The sequence below is a fragment of the Oncorhynchus nerka genome, linkage group LG6, assembly GCF_034236695.1.
Source record: "Oncorhynchus nerka isolate Pitt River linkage group LG6, Oner_Uvic_2.0, whole genome shotgun sequence".
NCBI classification, from domain to species: domain Eukaryota; kingdom Metazoa; phylum Chordata; class Actinopteri; order Salmoniformes; family Salmonidae; genus Oncorhynchus; species Oncorhynchus nerka.
This window is the reverse complement of record NC_088401.1, coordinates 53136284-53162636: the sequence shown is the minus strand read 5'-3', so window position 1 is coordinate 53162636 and position 26353 is coordinate 53136284. Positions and strand designations below refer to the sequence as shown.

Here is a 26353-nt window from a genome sequence, read left to right as displayed (position 1 = left end):
AGAGCCGTATTCGTGATTGATATTATGATAAATGATGACAGATTTCAGAAAGTACACTGACAATAACAAAAGACACCACTGAGGTTTTCCTGTTACACATGCAGAGAACCACAATGATAGTTACAGCCACCAATGGAGATGTGGTGGGGTATCTTTTCACTAGTCAATATAAGAACACAATGAGAAACGTGACGTTATGCTATCATGTACTTGACAAATAGCCTTATTGTCAGATGTGTTGAGAATGGACATTTTGAATGGACTACACTGCTGAACATGCTCACAACGTGTCCTCCACAAACTGTGTATACTGTCTGGAAGACACATGAGCCAAACAAATTATATGTATTTTCCAAAATAAGACTCAGCTTTGACTTGGTTTATTCACTGTCATTTAAAGAGAATACATACTCCCATCATACAACAAAGTGAGCAAAGTGATAACGTACCAGAACAGGCACATAAATTGGAGTACACTGTATACCAGGGCAGGGCCTGTATTCATTAAACATAGTAGTGCTGATCTAGGATCTGTTTAGCCTTTTCATAATCATTTATATGGTTACATGGACAGAGGGTAGCTGGTCTTAGAACAGCACTCCTACCTGAGACACTTTAGGAAATGGGACCTATGACTGTAAAGAAGTGCATTAGTCCACATTTCAGCCCTAGGCCTCACCCTGCAGTAAATCCTACAAGACCAGGAGTATTAGAGTATTAGACCCCAGAGGTCTGTCACATACAGTACATGAAGCTCTTCTTACAGACAAGATATTGGAAGCACCCCAACTTAATATTTTTTTACCCTGTAGTGTAGAACAAATACAGTGGGGAGAACAAGTATTTGATACACTGTCGATTTTGCATGTTTTCCTACTTACAAAGCATGTAGAGGTCTGTAAATTTTTATCATAGGTACACTTCAACTGTGAGAGACGGAATCTAAAACAAAATCCAGAAAATCACATTGTATGATTTTTAAGTAATTCATTTGCATTTTATTGCATCCCCCCAATTTGTTCTCCAACTCATAAAACATTTTAGAAAAAGGCTCAGTGCCGTTATCCTTGCAAGGTGAAGTATTGAAAGGTATTGAAAACAGGGTTGTCAATCATTTTGACCATACCTTTAAAAAAAAAAAAAGTATTACTTGTTAAACAAAATCTCTCCCACTGGGCACAGACGTCAATTAAATGTCTAGTTTGGATTTACATTTGCTTGAGTTGTCAACTAACTTGAATTCAATGTGAAATCAACCAACAATGTCACCCTGCCATTGGATTTAGGTTAAAAGAAAAAAATACGAACTTTCCCTTACATATATGACTTTTTGCAAATCCAATTAGTTTTCCAAGTTGATTCAACATCATCACATAGATATATATATGTTTTAATGACGTGGAAACAGCATTGATTCCACCGGTTTTTGCCATGGACTTTCTCTGAGCAACTGTATTGGAATACAATAGTATAATTTCCCAATTTGTTTGAGCATACAATATAGCACAGTATTTTTATTATTTATTTTATACAGTAATTTTTGCTCATCTTTATCAAGGCTGTCAATAATTTCGGACCCTACTGTATATACAGAATGTTATTGTTACTTAGTAGTCCTATCTTTGTGTCAAAAGGCGAGCGTGGGAAGAACGCCATTCATACAATAAGCTGCATTTGAGATGGAGAAATGGAGAAAAGACTGAACATAAAATATCTTTACTGCATTATCCCCTACGCTAAACAACCCACATTCATCAACCTTCAAGTCTTTTAGAGATGGCGGTGAACATAACGTGTGTCATGAAATGTCCTGGATTTTTTCTCAGTTGAAATGGTGACAGATCCACAGATCAATGGTAGGCCTACAGTTCATTGCATAACAGCAAGGAGGCTTTGTACATTTGTTTGAAAAGATCTGTTCTTTCTATGAAGTCAAAAAAAGTCATTAAGCGTCCTTGACTCTTTAAACTTCACTATGTGTATGTTTTATTTATTTAACATCATGAAAAGAAGAACAGAAACAGATTTTGAGAAAGAGAAATGTCATTTAAAAAGAGAATGCATAAAGTACCAAAATATTGATCATACTCTACAACAATAGTCTGACATGAAGTCAACTTTTTTTTTGTCATTCAGCAAATGCTCTTGTCCAGAGCGACTTACAGTAGCAATTAGGGTCACGTGCCTTGCTCAAAGGTACAGAAAACAGATTTTCCACCTGGTTTGCTTGGGGATTCGAACCAGCGACCTTTCGGTTACTGGAACCAAAACGCTTAACCACTAGGCTACTTGCCTCCCTGTCCTATAATAATAGAGCTTATGTCCTTTAAAGCACAGAACAGGCTAATACTTGCACATAGAGTATGAATGAATATCTCCCGAGGATGATGAGACTGCACTGCAGAGAGACTGCACTGCAGAGAGACATACAGCAGTTCGTGGGAAGGATACTGGTCATTTAGATAGAATCAGTCGAGTATCTGGACTTTTCACAGTGTAATTCAGAATGGACTGAACTTAGGTGTCTGCTATGGTGTCATGAGCTCAAGTGTTTCTCATTGTTCCAGGTGAGTGGTATTATGGCACTATGTTGTGAGCCCGGCTAGGCCCCCTGGTGGAGCCAAGTTAATACCCTTTGTGGAACTAGACTAGGCCCACTGGTGGAGCGACAGTAGACTATGCCCCCTGGTGGAGCTACAGTAGACTATGCCCCCTGGTGGAGCTACAGTAGACTAGGCCCACTGGTGGAGCTACAGTAGACTAGGCCCCCTGGTGGAGCTACAGTAGACTAGGCCCACTGGTGGTAGGGTGGGGAAGAGCTACCACTAGCTGTAGTGGAGTCATCAGAGATCTTCCTAGAGGAGGTGTTGACAGACTTGACAGACGGAAAGCGGTGCACCAGATGGTTTTGCTTGGTCCTGCCGCCCATCGTCACGGAGCGGCTCCAATCTAAACAGGGTCAAAGGTAAAAATGAAGCAACCTCAGGAACACTCTCTATGAACCACATGGGGCTTATGCAATATCAGATAGACTGCTTGGAGGCCCCTCGACTGTACCTGAGTAGTCATTGAGCCTGAATCGGCCACAGCACAGGTGGATCCTCCACTGCTTCCTCACATTCTCTTTCATCAGGCAGTGGAACACAAAGATAAAGAACCCTGAAACACAGCCGGAGAGAAGATAATGGGCTCTCTCTCTCTCTCTCTCTCTCTATTGTACAGTAGACAACGTATATTGGTCCTCTTACCTTGCAGACTGTTGAGGACTGAGAAGAGGTGGAGCATAGGTACCCTGGCCGGTCCCCAGGTAAAAAAGGCTATTGGCCAGGTGAGACCCAATAGGAAGGTGAGACTGGCCACCGCCCTCAGATCATGCATGACACTGCGCTTGTTTACTGTAGCTGCAGGATTATTGGTCTGCATGTGTCGGATCTGGATCAGAACCATGATGAACACGACCATGTTAAAGACCAGGACCAGTAGCACGAATGCCACGATGGTGATGTAGAAGAAAACGTTACTCTGCATCCAACAGCTGAGAATAGGAGGAAGAGGGAGGCAGAGAGAGAGTGAAATAGAGAGGGAGAAAGAGAAATGTGATTAATCACATGTATCCGTAACAGTGGTCAACTGGCCATGCTGCATACTCACAATGGCTCTGAGCCCTGTAGAGAGTCAAGGGAGTCCCCAGATAGAACATTGCCATAGGCATCCTTCTCTATGGCCAGGACCAGGCTGACAACCACCAGAGGAATGCCTGTGTGGAGACAGAGAACTTTACTTCTTCATTCTATTCCCTTGGTCAAACAGGATCCGTGTGAAGGATTCAATCGCTGACTACAATATAAAAACACTCAAAAGGAAATTAAATAACTTTAATTTACCTTGATTTGATTGATAGACTGATGTTCATTTTTTTTTACAATATGATTGACAATATGGGTTGCACCATTCAATTGGTCTACTTCTTCTACATCCATTAATACCAACCATTAGTCTGTGTGATTAACGGGGGCTGAGCTAGAGTGATGTTTGTAAGAGCGGATCCCCAAATGGACTGGGGCCGGGTCTTTTTACAAAAACATCTGTAGAGTCCCAATCGTATGAGATACAAACTATTAAACAATATCTATGAAAAGCTGAGACTCATGAACATGCCCAAATTCTGTGACGCTCACAAGCTACACAAGAGTCGTAAGAAGGTAAGGTACATAGAAGATCATAGTAAATCTGAGGACATAGTGTCTATAACACTGCAACAAGCTCACATAGTTGCTGTCACAAACTCCAAACAGTTGTCACTGACTAGTTGGATATTCATTTCCCAATGAGCAAACAATTTCTGTACTCATATATATATATATATATATATATATATATATATAGTGGGGAGAACAAGTATTTGATACACTGCCGATTTTGCAGGTTTTCCTACTTACAAAGCATGTAGAGGTCTGTAATTTTTATCATAGGTACACTTTATCATAGGTACAACTGTGAGAGACGGAATCTAAAACAATAATACAGAAAATCACATTGTATGATTTTTAAGTAATTAATTTGCATTTATTGCATGACATAAGTATTTGATACATCAGAAAAGCAGAACTTAATATTTGGTACAGAAACCTTTGTTTGCAATTACAGAGATCATACGTTTCCTGTAGTTCTTGACCAGGTTTGCACACACTGTAGCAGGGATTTTGGCCCACTCCTCCATACAGACCTTCTCCAGATCCTTCAGGTTCCGGGGCTGTCGCTGGGCAATACGGACTTTCAGCTCCCTCCAAAGATGTTCTATTGGGTTCAGGTCTGGAGACTGACTAGGCCACTCCAGGACCTTGAGATGCTTCTTACGGAGCCACTCCTTAGTTGCCCTGGCTGTGTGTTTCGGGTCGTTGTCATGCTGGAAGACCCAGCCACAACCCATCTTCAATGCTCTTACTGAGGGAAGGAGGTTGTTGGCCAAGATCTCACGATACATGGCCCCATCCATCCTCCCCTCAATACAGTGCAGTCGTCCTGTCCCCTTTGCAGAAAAGCATCCCCATAGAATGATATTTCCACCTCCATGCTTCACGGTTGGGATGGTGATCTTGGGGTTGTACTAAAACCTTCTTCTTCCTCCAAACACGGCGAGTGGAGTTCAGACCAAAAAGCTCTATTTTTGTCTCATCAGACCACATGACCTTCTCCCATTCCTCCTCTGGATCATCCAGATGGTCATTGGCAAACTTCAGACGGGCCTGGACAATGTGCTGGCTTGAGCAGGGGGACCTTGCGTGCGCTGCAGGATTTTAATCCATGACGGCGTAGTGTGTTACTAATGGTTTAAATTGAGACTGTGGTCCCAGATCTCCTCAGGTCATTGACCAGGTCCTGCCGTGTAGTTCTGGGCTGATCCCTCACCTTCCTCATGATCATTGATGCCCCACGAGGTGAGATCTTGCATGGAGCCCCAGACCGAGGGTGATTGACCGTCATCTTGAACTTCTTCCATTTTCTAATAATTGCACCAACAGTTGTTGCCTTCTCACCAAGCTGCTTGCCTATCGTCCTGTAGCCCATCCCAGCCTTGTGCAGGTCTACAATTTTATCCCTGATGTCCTTACACAGCTCTCTGGTCTTGGCCATTGTGGAGAGGTTGGAGTCTGTTTGATTGAGTGTGTGGACAGGTGTCTTTTATACAGGTAACGAGTTCAAACATGTGCAGTTAATACAGGTAATGAGAGGAGAACAGGAGGGCTTCTTAAAGAAAAACTAACAGGTCTGTGAGAGCCGGAATTCTTACTGGTTGGTAGGTGATCAAATACTAATGTCATGCAATAAAATGCAAATGAATTACTTAAGAATCATACAATGTGATTTTCTGGATTTTTGTTTTAGATTCCGTCTCTCACAGTTGAAGTGTACCTATGATAAAAATGACAGACCTCTACATGCTTTGTAAGTAGGAAAACCTGCAAAATCGGCAGTGTATCAAATACTTGTTCTCCCCACTGTATATATATTTATAAATATACAGCATACCAACAATGAAGACACAGAGGCAGTCAATAGCGATTTAATGTGCAAACATTGCTATTGGGTGGCAGAGTTATTTTTTCAGCAACTATGGCTTTATGGCAGCATAACTATAACGATTGCATCATCACACAAAACTCTGATAGTTTTCCCCAATGCAATGTGTAGATTGCGTCTTGCTTGTGCTACGGCAATATCCCTAACAACAGACAGATAGCCTTTAGAAGTAATTCATAACCCTTGACTTATAACACATTTTGTTATTACAGCCTGAATTCAAAATGGCAAAATAAACAAAAAAATCTCACCCATCTACACACAATACCCCATAATGACAAAGTGAAAACCTGTTTTTAGAAATGTTTGCAAACTTATTGACAACGAAATACAGAAATATCTTATTTACATAAGTATTCACAACCCTGAGTCAACATATGTTAGAATCACTTTTGTCAGCGATTACAGCTGCGAATCTTTCTGGGTTAGTCTCTAAGAGCTTTGCACACCAGCATTGTACAATATTTGCACATTATTCTTTTTTAATTCTTCAAGCTCTGTCAAGTTGGTTGTTGATCATTGCTTGACAGCCATTTTCCAGTCTTGCCATAGATTTTCAAGCCGATTTATGTCAAAACTGTAACTCGGCCACTCAGGAACATTCAATGTTGTCTTCGTAAGCAACTTCAGAGTATATTTGGCTTTGTGTTTTAGGTTATTGTTGATATGTGAATTTGTCTCCCAATGTCTGTTGGAAAGCAGACTGAACCAGGTTTTTCTCTAGGATTTTGCCTTTGCTTAGCTCTATTCCGTTTATTTTTATCCAAAATAACTCCATTGTTCTTGCTGATGACAAGCATACCCCTAACACGATGCAGCCACCAGTATGCTTGAAAATATAAAGAGTGGTACTCAGTGATGTGTTGTGTTGGATTGGCCCCAAACCTAACACGTTGTATTCAGGGCATAAAGTTAATTTCTTTGCCAAATGTTTCACAGTTTTACTTTAGCCTTATTTTAGCCTTATTGCAAACAGGATGCATGTTTTGGAATATTTTTATTCTGTAAAGGCTTCCTACTTTTCACTCTGTCATTTAGGTTAGTATTGTGGAGTAACTACAATGTTGTTCATCCATCTTCAGTTTTCTCCTATCACAGCCATTAAACTCTGTAACTGTTTTAAAGTCACCATTGGCCACATGGTAAAATCCCTGAGCAGTTTTTTTCCTCTCCGGCAACTGAGTTAGGTATGAAGCTTGTATCTTTGTAGTGACTGGGTGTATTGATACACCATCCAAAGTGTAATTAATATCTTCCCCATGCTCAAAGGGATATTCAATGTCTGCTTTTTCATTTTTACCCATCTACCAATAGATACCCTTATTTACAAGTTACTGGAAAATCTCCCTGGTCTTTGTGGTTGAATCTGTATTTGAAATCACTGCTCGACTGAGATAATTGAGCAGTGATCCGACCTTACAGATAATTGTATGTGTGGGGTACAGAGATGAGGAAGTCATAAAAAATCCTGTTAAACACTATTATTGCACACAAGAGTCCATGAACTTATGTTAGTTGTTAAGCAAATGGTTTCTCCTAAACTTATTTAGGCTTGCCATAACAAAGGGTTTGAATACTTATTGACTGAAGACATTTCAGCTCATTTTTTATTAATTTGTAACCATTTCTAAAAACAGAATTCCACTTTGACATTATGGGGTATTGTGTGTAGGCCAGTGACAAAAAAAAATCTAAATTGAATCAATTTTAAATTCAAGCTGTAACACAACAGAATGCGAAAAAAAAGTCAAGGGGTATGAATACTTGCTGAAGGTAATGTATATATTTTCGGAACGTTCGTTCAAATCATCACCAAGTTGTTATTTCAGCTGTTCAGAAATATGAGGCTTCATTATCATGTCGCTCAAATTGGTTGACGGTTCAGAAGAGGCTGAGTAAAGCATAGTGTAAATAGAGAAACTTGAATGTGTGCGTAAAATCACACATGCGCAGAATGTTATTCGGATCCTTAGTTTTGAGAAAGACGTTTCCAGAGTTGCGGGGGCGAAAACTCTGTGTTCGTAGCCTCAATCATAAAAATATTAATGTCAAGTAAAACAGCTGATTGGCCAGCTCAGCTAATGAGCCAATGAGACCTCTCAGCCAAAAACATGACGTCATCCTCTATGAGGAAATAGCAAGCATTTTTTAAACGGTTTGAGTTGGGTTTAAAAAAAAAAAAAATCTAATTTATGACTTGGCCACAAATACAAGTAAAGGATGAGTCAACGACATTATTTGGGTATGAGTTAACAGCTTTTAAAATATTTTCATTGGACAATTACTTTAAAGATGTTTTTACAAGTGTCCTTATTTTGCCTCAGACTGCCTTGGCTTACCCCAGCCGAGGGTGCAGAACTTGAGGATGTAGGAGGGGATGTAAACGTTGAAGACCTTGACCAGAGAGAAGTACATGTGGACAGCCTCCAGGCCCATCCAGGTGAATGAGGCTAACAGGAAGTAGTGCAGCATGGCTGCCGTGGTGATGCAGAGGCTATAGAAGCCAAAGGAGGACAGCCAAGAGTCCATCAGGAAAACCAGGTTGAGGCCCAGCAGAGCCACAGAGAGGTTGATGAGTATCTTAGACGGATAGTCTCGACGCAGCTTCCTGTGACAGAGTGGAAAGGAGTGTGTGAGAGATAGAGAGAGAGGCACAGGGTGAGAAATTGGGAGATGAGTGGAAAGAGATTGAGAATGAGAGGAATAGTGAGAGTGGCAGATGAAGTACAGGAGGAGATTAGATAATACAGAGAGAAAAGGGGGAGAGATGCCAAAGGATACAGAAAAATAGAGAACAATATTCTATCTGTCTGGATGCTGACTTACTCAAAGACCATGTAGGTGAGCAGGCTGATGCTCAGGAAGATGGAGGACACACCACAGCCCAAGTAGGAGATGACCATCAGTGTCTCCTGGTCAGCCTCACTGATAGGAGTCCTGGACACATCCTGTAGGACACCACAATAGGAGCATAATATATCAGTCCAGATGCACTGCACTAACGCAGTAGTGTGATTTGAAAAAGGTGACTCACCAGGAGCACGCCAAAATGGGTCAGGTGGTAACAGTGGCAGGTGGTCTGATAAGCGGAGATGCTTGGTAGTGTCTCACAGCCGTTGCTGTCCCATCCACCACTCCCATTGTTCTTCTGGAACTCCCAATACACACACTCCACCTTGTCGTTTTTCTGTTGGGGAAGAAAAGGATTTAGTTCGTCATCGCTACGCTCAGTGGTAAGATAAAGCTATTTTTTATTCCTCACCTCTTTGGGCTTGAGGTGAGTAAGTGTCACCACCACGGGATTCCCGAGGTTGCTGACATTGCTGTTATTGACACTGGCAGACACCACGTAACTATTCAGCGTCCAGTTGGTCTCTGGATCCTGTGAATGATCATAAAACTTGAACACTGAATTACTGTACATTTGCTGGAATCTTTCATTTGAAGTAAGAAAACCATGAAACATCCCGAGTATCATTCCTTATTAATGAATAATTGACCCAAAATAATTAGACACCTCATACGTCATCACCTTGAAGAGCTCCTGTGTGCCATAGAAGTGGAACTGAACTCGCTTTTTTTTGTTTCCCTCGGGGAAGAAGTTCTGAAGGGCACGGGGCAGAGAGATGGACGCCACTGTGCCGTCGTAAGGCTGACTCAGGAATGTCTGGTTGACAAAGATCTACAACAGAAAGAGGTGTACATATACTTACCAGGTGATGCACACTCACACACACACACAAGCTACCACACACACCTCATACTCACAAACACACTCACAGACACACACACACACAGCCAACACTGCTGTCTCATGCTATAGAGACATTGAACCACTGGTCACTTCCCGTTTCACACTGTGCTCATCATAATATTTCTACTACTGTACATTGTATTTTAGTTACACTATTTATCCACACCACATATGTATATATACACTGGATTCTTGACATAACTTACTCTAATATATATACTGCTGTACATATCTTTCTAAGCTGATCTTGTGTAAATTCTCCAGGTGTATATACAGTATGTATAGATTACATTTGGCTACTGCTACAGCGCTATTTGGATTTTTAATCAGATTTATCACACCGTTCTTGATTTCTTGTCCTTTTTCCAACCTTACATTTGAATTGTTTGACATTTTACTGCATTGTTAAGCGGTAGTAACATAAGCATTTCACTGCACCCACTATAACCTCTGCTAAACTGTCAACTTTGATTTGAAGTAACTCAAAACATATGTTTTATTCAAGTCGTCCTATATAACTCCATTCCATCATGGAATTAAATGTAATAGGTCCTTACACCACAGAGACAACACTGGACAAGTGTTGGAATACACACTGTTATTGTAAAGCAATGTTCTTGTTCCTTTAAATCGTTGTAGTTTCATTACCATTCAGTGTTTCGCCGCAGTTTAAATCCTGTGCTGTTTTTCCACATTGAAGGTTAACTAGAAATTAATGCTAGAGGCTAGAGTCAGTTCCAAGAAACCTTTAGCTGTTTCACAATAACCTCTGCATGTGTCCTACATTTTCTCTGTTCATTCAAGGGCATGCCCTCATTTGAATGGAGTAAAAACAGTCTAGTGTTTCATGCTATTGATTTTCAGTAAGGAAGGACTCGAGCAAAAAAGGATCGGACATTTATATTGACAGGACAGGTATTTGACTGCTGGAGCATAGACAGTGTATCTCTGTCAGCTGTGATAGCCACTGCTTGTCAAATCCAGTACGTGCCTGACGAGAAAATAGAGTGTCATTGCTGACTTACCTCTGGAGCAAGGCCAGTTGAAAAGGAGGACACGCCAAATGTGAGGCCCTGGAACTGCTCTGGATCTACGTTGATCATGGAGAGAGCCAGGGAGGGGACGGTCACATTTTGTGACTCCTCAGGGAAATCCATCTGGTCCCCAACGCTGCCTGTGATACCCAGTATGCTTTTGGGAACATGATGGGAAATGTGTGTGACAGATTTGCCATAAACGACAGCAGTGAAGGCAAAAAATTAGACGAGGCTAGATTCAAATGTACTCTTGTAATGCAACCACATTCCCTCTCCCCGTTGTCCCTTTCCCTTACTCGTTGGCGACCGCTGATAGGTTAGAACTGGACCCCAGGATGTCAGCGATTATGCTGACAATGTCCTCGCCGAGGGCAGGGGTCACTGTGCTGACTCCCAGAACCTCATCCAGCTTCTGGACCACGGTGGCCAGCTGGGAGTCACTCAGGTCCCCCTCGGCACCCAGGAGGTCCTCAATCATGTCCACCACATCTGCTGAGTTGTCTGGGAGGAAAAGACACAAAGTCCAAAGTTATGTATGCATGCCGTTGGTACAGTATAATACATGACAAATTACTGTTATTTCACCAGAACCTAGTCACTGGTATTTAGACTGCACAAGGGGCTTACTTGCTGTGACGGTGACATTGTCCAGATCAGAGATGGTGATCATTGGCTTGCATGCCTTCAGGTTTGGCTCAGCCCATTTGGCCTTCTCAGTCACTCCATCCAACTCACTAATGTGAAGAAGGGGACCAAGAGAAAAGGAGATTAAGGTGAAATGAGCAGAAGACGAGAGGACCAGTCTTGTCTTGTTCTGATCTGTAGTCATTAAGCAATATGTTGCTATTTTGCATAATTGCACATCTATTTTTACAATGATAAAAAACAATTATTTCAAGGACGGTGGGCTAAGGAGTCATCATGGAGAACATAAGTCAAATACAAATGTTGTATTCGGCGAATGTGACAAATACAATTTGATGTTATGTTCCTGAATGGCTGAGTTACAGTTTTGACTTAAATCTACTTGAAAATCGATGGCAAGAGCTGAAAATGGTTGTCTAGCAATGATCAACAACCAATTTGACTGAGCTTGAAGAATTTTTAAAATAATGGGAAAATGTTGCACAATCCAGGGGTGGAAAGCTCTTAGAGACTTACCCAGAAAGACGCACAGCTGTAATCACTGCCAAAGGTGCTTCTACAAAGTATTCCCAGGGGTGTGAATACTTATGTAAATGAGATATTTCTGTATTTAATTTTCAATAAATTTGCAAACATTTCTAAAGATGTGTTTTCACTTTGTCATTACGGGTTGTTGTATGTAGATTGGTGAGAAAATTCAGACTGTAACACAACAAAATGTAGAATTTGTCAAGACATATGAATACCTTCTGAAGGCACCGGAGCTACGTTGTTGCTTGCATGCGATTGGCTGTGGTCTTGGGGGTGTCATACAGCCTAGGAGACAGGCTGCCTGTCAGGCATGTTCAGGTCTTAAATGCCCCATGAGGGCTGAGATGCCCCAAGAGGTCGTAGCTGATGGTAAGGACATTTAGCTTGGTAGTAACATTCTAACTTATAAACTGAAAATGAGCTCCAAACACAAACGAAGGCATAATATTAGCATGAAATGTACCATCCCTTAGTGCAGTAATCAATAAAAACATATGCGTTGATACAACGTGGGCTCTGCCGCCCCAGCCATACTGTCAATCTGTGTCCGCTCCTATTTATAGAGTTTATCTTGTGATCTCAACAAAACAACTTCTGTTATGTCATAATCATGAGAAAATGATATTGTGATCTTGACTAAACAACTTTTGTTATGTCGTGATAGTGAGATAAATAAGTTGTGATCTCGACATAATGAGGGCATTTTTGATTTATTCATAATGATGTACCCTCTGGACTTCCATAATGCCCTTAGGTCGTTGTGACGTCGTCAAGTTCGCCGCCCCCACCCAACGTGCCAGGGTTCAGGTCTAAGAACAGCTGTTTCGAGTAGTCATAGTATTGCTTCGGTACTGCAGTTTAACTGACACCTGGCCCAGAAAGACAATTTCCAAAAACGGCCACATACAAAACTCAGATTAGAAAATTCCTAATAAGACACTTTAGTCACCAACGTTGTGCACAAAACATCCATTGAATTATTCAAATAATTGTTGCTGATTTTATTTTCCGTCACTCACAGGAGTGAAGTTGGGGGTGGTGCATCTGCCACACGTGAAAGTCAGACTCTAATGTGGTTTTCCAACAGCAAAGCACATATCAACATGGCAGTGTTGTCACTCTTTATAAAACATATATAATGTCGAAGTAAACATGCACTGCTTCCTGTGTGCACTGAGGGCTAGTGTACATGTGATGTTGGTCCGTGTAAACCGGATGCAACCAAGATACAGATGGCCCATGAATTGGTGTATGCGAACATGAGTAAATTACCTTGAACACAATGTTCAGACATCTTGGACGCAGTCTCCAGGGGACTCATTTATAAACCGTGTGTCCATACAAAATATACCCCAAAATGTGAATGCGCCAGTTGGCTTTTTAATTTAAAAAAAAATGTACAATATGCTCACCTCCTGGCAAACGTTAGACCACGTGTATACACATCTGTTAGTGGTGGAAATATTGTATTGCAAGTTGGCGAGTAGGCCTAAGTATTTTGTGCAAATGGAGGATATGATGAAAAGCATATTTATGAATAAAACAACTGGAAAACATATTAACAAGAATGTAGCCATTTGCCTTGAGAAAAATAATCTGTTTTATATGATTACTTTATCATCTAAAATAATTATACATAAAACTTGATCATTTTTATTTTATTTTCACAACCAATGCAGAACAAATTCCTTACCTTTTCTAGCCGTGATGGGTTTATATTCCCGAAGGAGCCATACGACAAATTACCATGTGCGTCTCTGATTTAATTGGACCAATAGCCTAATAAATACATTTACTTGAGCTTCGACTAGTGTGGGCGGAATGAAGCTCCGACAACATTGTTCGGTGTAATTGGTCACTATTCCTTGGGTGCGAAAACTTCGTCAATCGTGGAGTTAAATTTAGCCAGCTAGGGGAAATGCAAAACGTTGTGGGATTCAAACGTTCTGCTGACAGGTCCAGAACAATTTGCCATTAAAACATTCTGCCAACACAGTACAGACTGGTAGCTTCTGTAAAATATTTGACAGTATGGGTAACGTTAGGCTACAGTATTGTTGTGTAATAGGAGCACAACATCATTGCCTATTTAATCTCAGAGCCTATACCATGGCAGGACATAGTTACGTGATAATACCCTCGAAGCCGGTGTTTGGAGGATATGTTGGCACGCACCGCATTATCACTTTTATACAACAGGTTACCAAAATATTCAAATAATGATTGACATATTTTCCTACTTTCAATGCTGTATTTTTATTAATTTATTCATACTATTAAATTATTTCACAATATATAGTCCCGACACAAATCTAGGGTTGCTACTCTAGGTCTTTCGATCTATTGGTTCGGTTGCCAGAGACGCTAACCAGGAGTATGTCTGTCTGTTAAAAAAAAACGAATTCTGATTTGCGGGGCCTGGCTCCCCAGTTGGAGGGGGTGGCTCCCAAGTGGGTGGGCCTATGCGGTCCCAGGCCCGAACATGGCTCCACCCCTTCCCAGTCATGTGAAATCTGTAGATTAGAGCCTAATGAATTTATTTCAATCGACTGATTTCCTTATATGAACTGTATCTCAGTAAAATCGTTTCAATTGTTGCATGTTGTGTTTATATTTTAGTTCAGGGAGACGAAATATAGTTTAAATGTTTTCAATATTTGTTTGTTTTGTGCTAAAGTTGTGCACGCGTCGGTTTTGTTGCTAATCATCTAACCCAAACCATCCCGTATGAAAATAATGTATTTGCTCCTGCCCCCTAAAAGGTCTTCAATGTTTATTACCTAGAGTAAACCTTCCTGTATGAGCCTTAACCAGTGGGCACAGACGTCAGTTTTGATTTATATTTGTTTGAGTTGTCAACTACTGTGAATTTAACGTGAAATCAAGAAAACATTTCACCATGTCATTGGATTTAAGTTAAAAGTTAGGTGAAAAAAACACGAAGTGTCCTTAAATTTACTTTTTGCAAATCCAATCAGTTTTCCACGTTGATTCAATGTCATCACATAGTTTATTGTATTGTTTTAATGGCGTGGAAACAACGTGGGACAATGTTTCACTGCTTGCATAATAAACATTAGGACAATGTTTCACTGTTTGCATAATAAACATTAGGACAATGTTTTACTGCTTGCATAATAAATATTAGGGCAATGTTTTACTGCGTGCATAATAAACATGAGGAAATGTTTCACTCTGACAGCAGAGGCGTTCCATTCACGGCCCCATAAAACTGATTATCCTCATCATTCAGTTATTGGACTTGTCTGGTTATCTTCATGCAATATTAATATCTGTGTTGTGAGACATTGATTGGTAGCCTAATAATTCAGTTGAAGGAAATTGATTCTTGCTTGATTGCTAGCAGTCAGAGATCCACCAGTGTCACATCTGTGAGTAGGTGATTGTGTGCACATAGGGAAGAGCGCATAGAACAGGATTGTATTGTGTGTTGAAGTTAATTGAAGGAGGGCCTCACTGAGCCGTCGCTATGGCAACATGTGTTTTTTTCCTCTGACCGTTTTCACAGCTCTGGCATTGAACAGGTAAAAAGCTGAATATTGTCATAATACTAAGAGTACACATTCTCAGAAACACAAATTCTCAGAAAGACATAAAGGGCTAAGAGGACTGTTTGTCTGAATAAAGCTTTTTTTAAATTTTGCCTGGCTTAACAAGGTCTAATACACATAATTTTACTTTACAGTATCATACATGGTGCTCTCACCATAATCCATACATCCTTGAGAATTTCTGACCACGTGGCCTGACCATACAATGCATTCGGAAAGTATTCAGACCCCTTGACTTTTTCCACATTTTCTTACGTTACAGCCTTATTCTAAAATGGATTAAATTGTTTTATTTCCCCCCATCAGTCTACACACAATACCCCATACTGACAAAGCAAAAACAAGTTTTTACACATATCTAAAAAAAACATTTAAATACTGAAATATCACATTTACATAAGTATTCAGACCTTTTACTCAGTACTTTGTTGAAGCCCCTTTCGCAGCGATTACAGCCTTGAGTCTTCTTGGGTATGACGCTACAAGCTTGGCACACCTGTATTTGGGAAGTTTCACCCATTCTTCTCTGCAGATCCTCTCAAGCTCTGTCAGGTTGGATGGTGAGCGTCGCTGCACAGCTATTTTCAGGTCTCTCCAGATATGTTCGATCATGTTCAAGTCCGGGCTCTGAGTGGGATGTGTGAGCTGGGTTGATGTCCTGTTTGAAGGTGAACCTTCGCCCCAGGCTGTGGTCCTGAGCGCTCTGGAGCAGGTTTTCATCATGGATCTCTCTGTACTTTTCTCCATTCATCTTTCCCTCGATCCTGACTAGTCCCTGCCGCTGAAAAACATCCACACAGCATGATGCTGCAACCACCATGCTTCGCCGTAGTGCCATGTTTCCTACAGATGTGACGTCTAGCATTCAGGCCAAAGATTTCAATCTTGGTTTCATCAGACCAGAGAATCTTGTTTCTTATGGTCTGAGAGTCCTTTAGGTGACTTTCGGCAAACTCTAAACAGGCTGTGCTTTTTACTGGAGTGGTTTCTGTATGGCCACTCTACCATAAAGGCCTGATTGGTGGAATGCTGCAGAGATGGTTGTCCTTCTGTAAGGTTCTAATATCTCCACAGAGGAACTCTGGAGCACTGTCAGTTACCATCGGTTCCTTGGTCTCCTCCCTGACCAAGGCCCTTCTCCCCGATTGCTCAGTTTGGCCAGGCGGCCAGCTCTAGGAAGAGTCTTGGCGGTTCCAAACCTCTTCCATTTAAGAATGATGGAGGCCACTGTGTTCTTTGGGACCTTCAATGCTGCAGAAATGTTTTGGTATCCTTCCATAGATCTGTGCCTCAACACAATCCTGTCTCAGAGCTCTACGGACAATTCCTTTGACCCCATGGCTTGGTTTTCGCCCTGACATGCACTGTCAACTGTGGAACCTTATGTAGACAGGTATGTGCCTTTCCAAATCATGTCCAATCAATTTAATTTACCACAGGTGGACTCCAATCAAGTTATCGAAACATCTCAAGGATGATCAATGGAAACAGGATGCACCTGAGCTCAATTTCGATTCTCATATAAAAAAGGTCTGAATACTTATGTAAATGTGATATTTCTGTTTTTAATTTATTTTTAAAAATGGATAAAAACCTGTTTTTGCTTTGTCATTATGGGGTATTATGTGTAGATAGATGTGGAAAACAATTAATTGTATTATTTTATAATAAGGCTGTAATGTAACATAATGTGGAAAAGGGAAGGGGTCTGAATACTTTGCAAATGCACTGATGGCACATATGTTTACCAATCAACAAGCATTGTTGCAAACGTAACTTTAGCTGGGCCTCTCACCATTTCCTGGAAGCCCTGGCACCACTGTTCTTCTCACAGATCATAGTTTCTGTCTTCTGGGCATCTTTGATTGGCCATATATACACACCCCTGATACTCTCATGGGTGTCCTCAGGACAGCTCCCTGGATCTGTAGAGGGGGAAGGAAGTCAGGCACCGTCCTTCTTTCCTGAAGTAATCACAGATCTGAGAAAGTATGATGGGTGACAGCAGTGGACACCATTCATTCACTTATGAAGTCTAATATGCACTGAGTGCACAAAACATTAGGAACAACTGCTCTTTCCATGACATAGACTGACCAGGTTCATCTAGAGGAAAGCTATGATCCCTTATTGATGTCACTTCAATCAGTGTAGGTGAAGAGAATGGTTAAAGAAAGATTTTTAAGCCTTGAGACAATTGATACATGGACTGTGTATATGTACCATTGAGAGGTTGAATTGGCAAGACAAAATATTTAAGTTACTTTGAACGGTGTATGGTAGTAGGTGGCAGGCGCACCGGTTTGAGTGTGTCAAGAACTGCAATGCTGCTGGGTTTTTCACGCTGAACAGTTGTGGATCAAGAATGATCCACCACCCAAAGGACATCCAGCCAACTTGACACAACTATGGGAAGCATTAGAGTCAACATGGGCCAGCATCCCTGTGGAACGCTTTCGACACCTTGTAGAGTCCATGCGCCGACGAATTGAGGCTGCTCTGTGGGCAAAAGGGGGGTGCTACTCAATATTAGGAAGGTGTTCGTAATGTTTTGTACACTCAGTGTAGATCAGCAAATCTAATACAGATCGAGGAAAGCCGTGCTGTACCTATATGTGAGACGTGAACGTCTCTGCTGTCTACCTGGATCTCTCCACCAAAATGGATCCTGGACAGAAGGTCATTGATGAGTCTCTGAGTGGTCATGACGTTCCGTGCATCGGCATCCTGAACATGGAAGGTACATCTAAACCTATACAGACAACATGGGATGAGTACCCGAAACCATAGGCAGCTGCTAATAGACCAGGGTCCATACGTATCAAGCGTCTCAGAATAATAGGACTGCTGATCTAGGATCAGGTCTTCCGTATCCATGTAATCTTTTTCCTTGTGATCTAAAAGGCAAAACTGATCCTAAATTAACATTGTGAGATGCATGATACATACCTCCCATGATTATCATGATACATACCTCCCATGATTATCATGATACATACCTCCCATGATTCAGTAAAATATCAAATAATGGTTACTGTAATTTCAACTGCATACTACATCAAGATGTAGTTTTCAATATCTATCAAGGCGTCTCTGAATGATCAGACATGGTTTGTTTCATCATCACTTACCTTTTCTGATTTCTCAGCTCAGCAGCCTAACAGAGAAGACACCACAAGGAAGTATTTACTGTTCATCAAACACACACAATTCATTGCTACCGGGAAACCATTTGTTTATTCATATTGAACGTTATTTGAAGACAAAGCCATAGACTTACAGTGTGGTAATAAAGATTATGGTTATTAATTGTTGCAGTAGTATAACTGGTTCCTTATTGCTGCGATGATGCTTTGTCTACCCAAATTACATTTGACATTTAATCATACCCTAATCAATTTGCATGTTTGATAAAAGCCAAAATGTTTAATACTCACCATCTCCACTCTTTGAGTCTCTTTTTTATCATTGTCCCTATAAAAAAACACATGGACAAAGGTGTAAAGTAACGAATTACAACTCTACTCTAGTTACTGTAATTGAGTAGCTTTTCCGAGAACCTTTTTGTTGTTGTTGTATTTTTCAGTCAGTAATTTTACTTCTACTTGAGTAAAATGTAATGTAAGTAACAGTACTTCTACTTCAGTAGGATATTTCAGAAGCCTACTCTTTCCACCCCTGATTTTAGTTGCTTTGAATGTTACATTTATTTTGAATATGTTCATAGTATAATAGTATTTTTACATACAGATGTTGCAATCATAAAATAAATTAACTTAGTTGCTGTTTATTTCCATTTCCATTTATTTCCTCTCTTGCATTTTCAATTGAATGCATGGAAAAGATCATGTGTAACAACCTTAAGGTAACCTTAGCAAAGTTAGCTCATTATTATCAAGGTCAATGTTTTTATTTGAAAAGTAACTCAATAACTTTTACTCTGAGTACTTTTTAAATGATCTACTTTTTACTTTTACCCGAGTAGCTTTTTTTACAACAGTAATTTTACTTAATTGAAGTAACTGTACTTTAACTTGAGTAGGATATTTCAGTACTCTGAACCTCGGCAAGACGGAGCTGCTCTTCCTCCCGGGGAAGGACTGCCCGTTCCATGATCTCGCCATCACGGTTGACAACTCCATTGTGTCCTCCTCCCAGAGCGCTAAGAACCTTGGCGTGATCCTGGACAACACCCTGTCGTTCTCAACTAACATCAAGGCGGTGGCCCGTTCTTGTAGGTTCATGCTCTACAACATCCGCAGAGTACGACCCTGCCTCACACAGGAAGCAGCGCAGGTCCTAATCCAGGCACTTGTCATCTCCCGTCTGGATTACTGCAACTCGCTGTTGGCTGGGCTCCCTGCCTGTGCCATTAAACCCCTACAACTCATCCAGAACGCCGCAGCCCGTCTGGTGTTCAACCTTCCCAAGTTCTCTCACGTCACCCCGCTCCTCCGCTCTCTCCACTGGCTTCCAGTTGAAGCTCGCATCCGCTACAAGACCATGGTGCTTGCCTACGGAGCTGTGAGGGGAACGGCACCTCAGTACCTCCAGGCTCTGATCAGGCCCTACACCCAAACAAGGGCACTGCGTTCATCCACCTCTGGCCTGCTCGCCTCCCTACCACTGAGGAAGTACAGTTCCCGCGCAGCCCAGTCAAAACTGTTCGCTGCTCTGGCCCCCCAATGGTGGAACAAACTCCCTCACGACGCCAGGACAGCGGAGTCAATCACCACCTTCCGGAGACACCTGAAACCACACCTCTTTCAGGAATACCTAGGATAGGATAAAGTAATCCTTCTCACCCCCCTTTAAAAGATTTAGATGCACTATTGTAAAGTGGCTGTTCCACTGGATGTCTTAAGGTGAACACACCAATTTGTAAGTCGCTCTGGATAAGAGCGTCTGCTAAATGACTTAAATGTAAATGTAAATGTACTCTTTCCACCCCTGCACATCAAACGCAGTCTTGCTTTTATTATGCTATTTTACACGTAGCCATATACATTCATGTAGGTAGGTGATGCCATTTGTGAATGATGAGGACTTACTTATAAGTCGATTGAAATATTTGGAAATGTAATGCGTTCATCCTGACTTCTCCAAGTTTTCTCTGAACCTGTAGCCAATACATAAAGACGCTGTATAAAAAAGTTATATCGAAGAGAATGTCATTGTACGTTTATCATCTTCCAGTTTCAGTGTTGTCATTGTTGTGTTTCTTACCCACGTCTGAATGGTCTCCCCTGGGTCGCTGCCAGTTACAGTCATTGTCATGTTCAGCTTCATTTGAACTCTGTAGAAGGTGGATGCAATGCCTAGCAGCATAACAGTGGAAATCATTGTACATTTGAACAGCCTTCATCTCTAACCTTGAATATTGCACCCATGGAGACGGAAAGAACTTCAGAGCCACTGAGATTTTTCTATGAAAATGAAGCATATTTCTTGCGATAGCAGACTATAATCAAATGTGTCTTATTGGCTGACCTGTTCCTGTTGAGTTGAGGTCTGAAGGTTCTTTGGTTGTAGACAGGCCAGTGGGACTTACAGGCAGTCCAAGGGATGGTTGCTGTGTCTCTGTAGGGGTTACAGGGTCTACAGACAAGAAATTAACCAGCTTCTTTTGAATAGATTTATGAAAATGTAATCGAAGCCAATTTCAGGTCCTCCTTAGTGCATAGCAGTCAGCATTTTTATTTTATGAAATAACTTTGTCACCTGATGTATTAGTGCTGGTTGGTGAACCAGGAGTGGTGTTGGTGACAGTGGGAGGAGAGGCTGTCACATTGGGGAAAGCCCCTGTGAAGAAGAGAGATATTACAAATAGGTATGCCTAACAGCGTGAAAAATGTGAATGTGCATTCCATTTGCATCCATGTGTATGCTTTGTGCATGCTATTTGTATGTGTTTGAACATGTACAGTTGAAGTCTGAAGTTTACATACACCTTAGCCAAATACCCCTAAACTCAGTTTTTCACCATTCCTGACATTTAATTCTTGTGAAAGTTCCCTGTCTTGTTCAGTTAGGATCACCACTTTATTTTAAGAATGTGAAATGTCAGAATAATAGTAGAGAGAATGATTTATTTCAGCTTCTATTTCTTTCATCAGAAGTTTACATACACTCAATTAGTATTTGGTAGCATTTCCTTTAAATTGTTTAACTTGGGTCAAACATTTCAGTTAGCCTTCCACAAGCTTCCCACAATAAATTGGGTGAATTTTTGACCATTCCTCCTGACAGCGCTGGTGTAACTGAGTCAGGTTTGCAGGCCTCCTTGCTCGCACACGCTTTTTCAGTTCGTTGTCCATTTGGAAGACCCATTTGCGGCCAAGCTTTAACTTCCTGACTGATATCTGAGATGTCCCTCCTGCAGAAAAGCACCCCCACCTAATGATGCTACCACCCCCGTGCTTCACAGTTGGGATGATGTTCTTCGGCTTGCAAGCCTCCCCCTTTTTCCTCCAAACATAACGATGGTCATTATGGCCAAACAGTTCTATTTTTGTTTCATCAGAACAGAGGACATTTCTCCAACAAGTACAATCTTTGTCCCCATGTGCAGTTGCAAACTGTAGTCTGGCTTTTTTATGGAGGTTTTGGAGCTGTGGCTTCTTCCTTGCTGAGTGGCCTTTCAGGTTAATTCGATTTAGGTCTCATTTTACTGTGGATATATATATTGTTGCACCTGTTTCCTCCAGCATCTTCACAAGGTCCTTTGCTGTTGTTCTGGAATTGATTTGCACTTTTCACACCAAAGTATGTTCATCTCTAGGAGACAAAACACGTCTCCTTCCTGAGCGGTTGTCACATTCTGACCTTAGTTCCTTTGTTTTGTCTTTTGTTTTAGAATGGTCAGGGCGTGAGTTGGGTGGGTTGTCTATGTTAGTTTGTCTTTGATTTTCTATTTCTGTGTTTGGCCTGGTATGGTTCTCAATCAGAGGCAGCTGTCAATTGTTATCCTTGATTGAGAACCATAGGGGCGGCAGGGTCTCAGAAGCTTCTAAAGCCATGACATTGTTTTCTGGAATTTTCCAAGCTGATTAAAGGTACAGTCAACTTAGTGTATGTAAACTTCTGACCCACTGGAATTGTGATACAGTGAATTTCTTGTGTCATGCACAAAATAGATGTCCTAACCGACTTGCCAAAACTATAGTTTGTGAACTATACATTTGTGGAGTGGTTGAAAAAATACTTTTAATAACTACAACCTAAGTGTATGTAAACTTCCGACTTAAACTGTACATTGAGTGTACAAAACATGAATCACTTGTTTTTTTCCCATTATAGACTGACCAGGTGAAAGCTATGATCCCTTATTGACGTCACTTGTTAAATCCACTTCAATCAGTGTAGATGAAGGGGAGAACAAAAATCTGCCGATATGCCCTTGAGCAAGGCACTTTACCCGAATTTCTCCTGTAATAATGCTCCTTTAATAATGCCAATTCAATTATGTTTACACATCTTGCATTACTCATCTCATATGTATATACTGTATTTTATACCATCTATTGCATCTTGCCTATGCCGCTGAGTCATTGTTCATCCATATATTTATATGTATATATTCTTATTCCATTTCTTTACTTAGATTTGTGTGTATTAGGTGGTTGTTGTGGAATTGTTAGATTACTTGTTAGATATTACTGCACTGTCTGAATTGGAAGCACAAGCATTTCGCTACACTTGCAATAAAATCTGCTAACCATGTGTATGTGACCAATACCAGTTGATTGGATTTGATTTTAAGTCACTCTGAATAAGAGTGTCTGCTAAATGGCAAATGTATAACTTTTGTCCTTTATTGTACATTTGTTCAATGGAGCCCTTTTAATAGAACTCAAAATAGCACCCACAGTAGAACACAATATGTATGGAAACTAACCACACTGGATGTTGGTGTCATCTTCAGGTAGGCAAATCTGGTAATCCCAGTCGTTGTTGTCCCATCTCACCACGTTCCCATCAATACAGCTCTGGGCCCGCACCTCAGCTGTCCGCTCATGCCCCCACATCCTGAACAGGCTGATGGCACCCAGGAAGTTCTTTCCATTCTCAAACTCCATCACCCCACCCACTATGTTATGGGACACCCCCAAGGTCAGGGTGCCATTGTAGGCCAGTCGCCGGGGCAGGGTGGCGTTAACATGGGCGTCCAGGCAACTGCTCCCATTGATGTAGAGCCGGAGCCTCTCGGAGTGGCTGGACCAGGTGAGGCAGACATTGTGCCAGCATTTCAGGGGCAGATCCTCTGGTACGGACCACTGATGCCCAAACAGCCATGCCACCAAGAACCCTCCTCGGCCTGCCAGACCCAGCTCTACCTGTCTCTCGCCAGGCGCCTTGTACACGAAGCCTGTCCACTCAGATGTTGCGATCTCCCGGTATAGGTGCACACACACACTGAGCTCTTCCAGGGGAGGCACTACGCACCCCTTATCCAGCTGCCACACACAGTGACGGCCCATGAACACCACTTTCTTACCCCACAGGCTGGGGCCTGGGGAGCCTGGTACAGAGACAGAACCAATATCATACATTGACATTGGACATTTTTGGACAATTTCACCAAACTCCTCCTGTCTTCAGTCAAAGCCATAACACATTTGATTGATACTACTGTAACACTAATGCTTCATAATTACATTATTATACAGTATATTTATGACCATACCAGAGCATGGAAGACAAGTGGCTGCCAGTACTGATAAACACACAGCTATTAAACAGGGTCTCCTGGCAGAATCCATCACGAGTCTAAAGACAAAAGAGGAACAATATCTCTCATGTCAGAAAAGGGGAACAAGGACTAGGACTATCTGCAAATAGAATTGTTATCAGTACAGTGCCCCCCATAATTATTGGGACAGGGTAGCATTTTCTCTTCTATTCTCCAAAAGTTTGGATTTGAAATATAACAATGACTATAAGGTTAAAGTGCAGTATGTCAGCTTTAATTTGAGGGGATTTTCATCCATATCAGGTGAACCATTTAGTAATTTGTACATAGTCCCCCCACTTTAGGGGAGTAAAAGTATTGGGAAAAATTCACTTGTGTGTATTAAAGTAGACAGAAGGCACTGTACATGCAAACAAAACTATGACTTACCTGTGTCATTCCCCAGTCCAAACAGCACTCTCCTTTGCCAGAAAACACAAGCAAATGAGTTTAATAAATTGTCTCTTATATGTCTATAATACTCAATGGAAGGTAAAGAGAAAAGGTTGACCTCCTGGGATAATAGTCTTTGTTGAAGGAGGGAGACTTTAGTGTATTTATCTTTAAGAAGACCTCCACGCCCTCTCATTTAGTACCCTAGGTTACTTATTAATTAGCAATAAAACGAACTAATGCAACAGAGGGCAGCTGGACCATGCTTCTACAACTTTAGCTCTTCAAAAATGGAAATAAATACAAATTCTACCCAACTTAGATGTACTGTATGTGCCCTATGTACAGTTGAAGTCAGACAGATTGTTTCTATTATAATTCACTGTATCACAATTACAGTGGGTCAGAAGTTTACATACACTAAGTTGACTGCCTTTAAACAACTTGGAAAATTTCAGAAAATAATGTCATGGCTTTAGAAGGTCCGGATAGGCTAATTGACATAATTTGTGTCAATTGGAGGTTGTTACTCACGCCTCTATGAAGAGGGAACGCAACACCCTGCTACAACTAAGCTCTCCGTGAAGCGAAAAAAGGTATGGACTGTAGGTGCGAGTAAGAATGACAACAGGCAGAATGTAGTACCGTTTACAAGGACTTTATTCCTTTACACGGTAATATGGGGAAAAGGGGCTGGACGGAACCAAAGCAAAGAAAGTAAATCTCAAAGTCCCCCCCCTCTCCTATCTTACCTGCCTACCCACTACTTACCTAATTTAGCACCACCTGGTGCCCTAACCAAAATACAGGGGGTGGTCCGCCCAGGTCTTACCTAGTGTGCCTAGACAGCGAATATGCTACGGGTATATGTATGCCCGCGGGCCTCTTGCCTAAACACTCCCTAGGTGCCTTCCCCTTCCCCCCTGGGAACAAATGAAACAGAATATTAAACAATTTCACAAACAAACTAAGAAACAAAGGACATCAAATAAGCTCTATCTGAGCAACAAACTCACAAAACATACCAACTCTCAGCAATGAACTCCCAGCAAAATCAACCTCTATCAAAATATCTCTGCAATGACCTCCCAGAAAATCTCTCTCTCCTGAACAGAACACTGGCTTTTATATAGCTTCAGAGGGAATGGGTAATTGGAGACAGCTGCGTCTTGACGAGGGGGCGGGGTCAGCTCTCCAATTAGCCATGGAGTCGACCAATCAGCTGCTTGAGGGATTTCAGGAAGCCATTTCCTGAAATAAACACATGCAAATATACAAACTACAATACATAAACTGGGGAACGTAACAGAGGTGTACCTGTGAATGTATTTCAAGGCCTACCTTCAAACTCAGTGCCTCTTTGCTTGACATCATGGGAAAATTGTAAAAAATAAGCCAAGACCTCAGAATTTTATTTTGTAGACCTCCACAAGTCTGGTTCATCCTTGGGAGCAATTTCCAAACTCCTGAAGGTACCACGTTCATCTCTACAAATAATAGTACGCAAGTATAAACACCATGGGACCACACAGCCGCCATACCGCTCAGGAAGGAGAGGCGTTCTGTCTCCTAGAGATGAACGTACTTCGGTGTGAAAAGCGCAAATCAA

General features: G+C 41.4%; 1 protein-coding gene across 1 annotated transcript; it reads right to left on the bottom strand.

The window, feature by feature from the left end:
• Positions 1-364: 364 nt before the first annotated feature.
• LOC115130625 (adhesion G-protein coupled receptor G2-like) lies at positions 365-24873 on the bottom strand. Its single transcript, XM_029661954.2, has 23 exons — positions 24742-24873; positions 24307-24389; positions 23518-24141; positions 21342-21422; positions 21111-21218; positions 20847-20938; positions 20672-20739; positions 19058-19094; positions 18752-18777; positions 18230-18372; positions 17416-17545; positions 11500-11606; positions 11169-11373; positions 10861-11026; positions 9614-9763; positions 9344-9463; positions 9116-9268; positions 8908-9029; positions 8421-8689; positions 3652-3757; positions 3249-3535; positions 3058-3159; positions 365-2949 (listed from the first exon to the last, which is right to left on the bottom strand). The coding sequence occupies exons 2-23, from the start codon at positions 24380-24382 to the stop codon at positions 2789-2791; spliced, it is 3333 nt and encodes a 1110-aa protein (XP_029517814.1). The 5' UTR covers positions 24383-24389; positions 24742-24873; the 3' UTR covers positions 365-2788.
• Positions 24874-26353: the final 1480 nt, after the last annotated feature.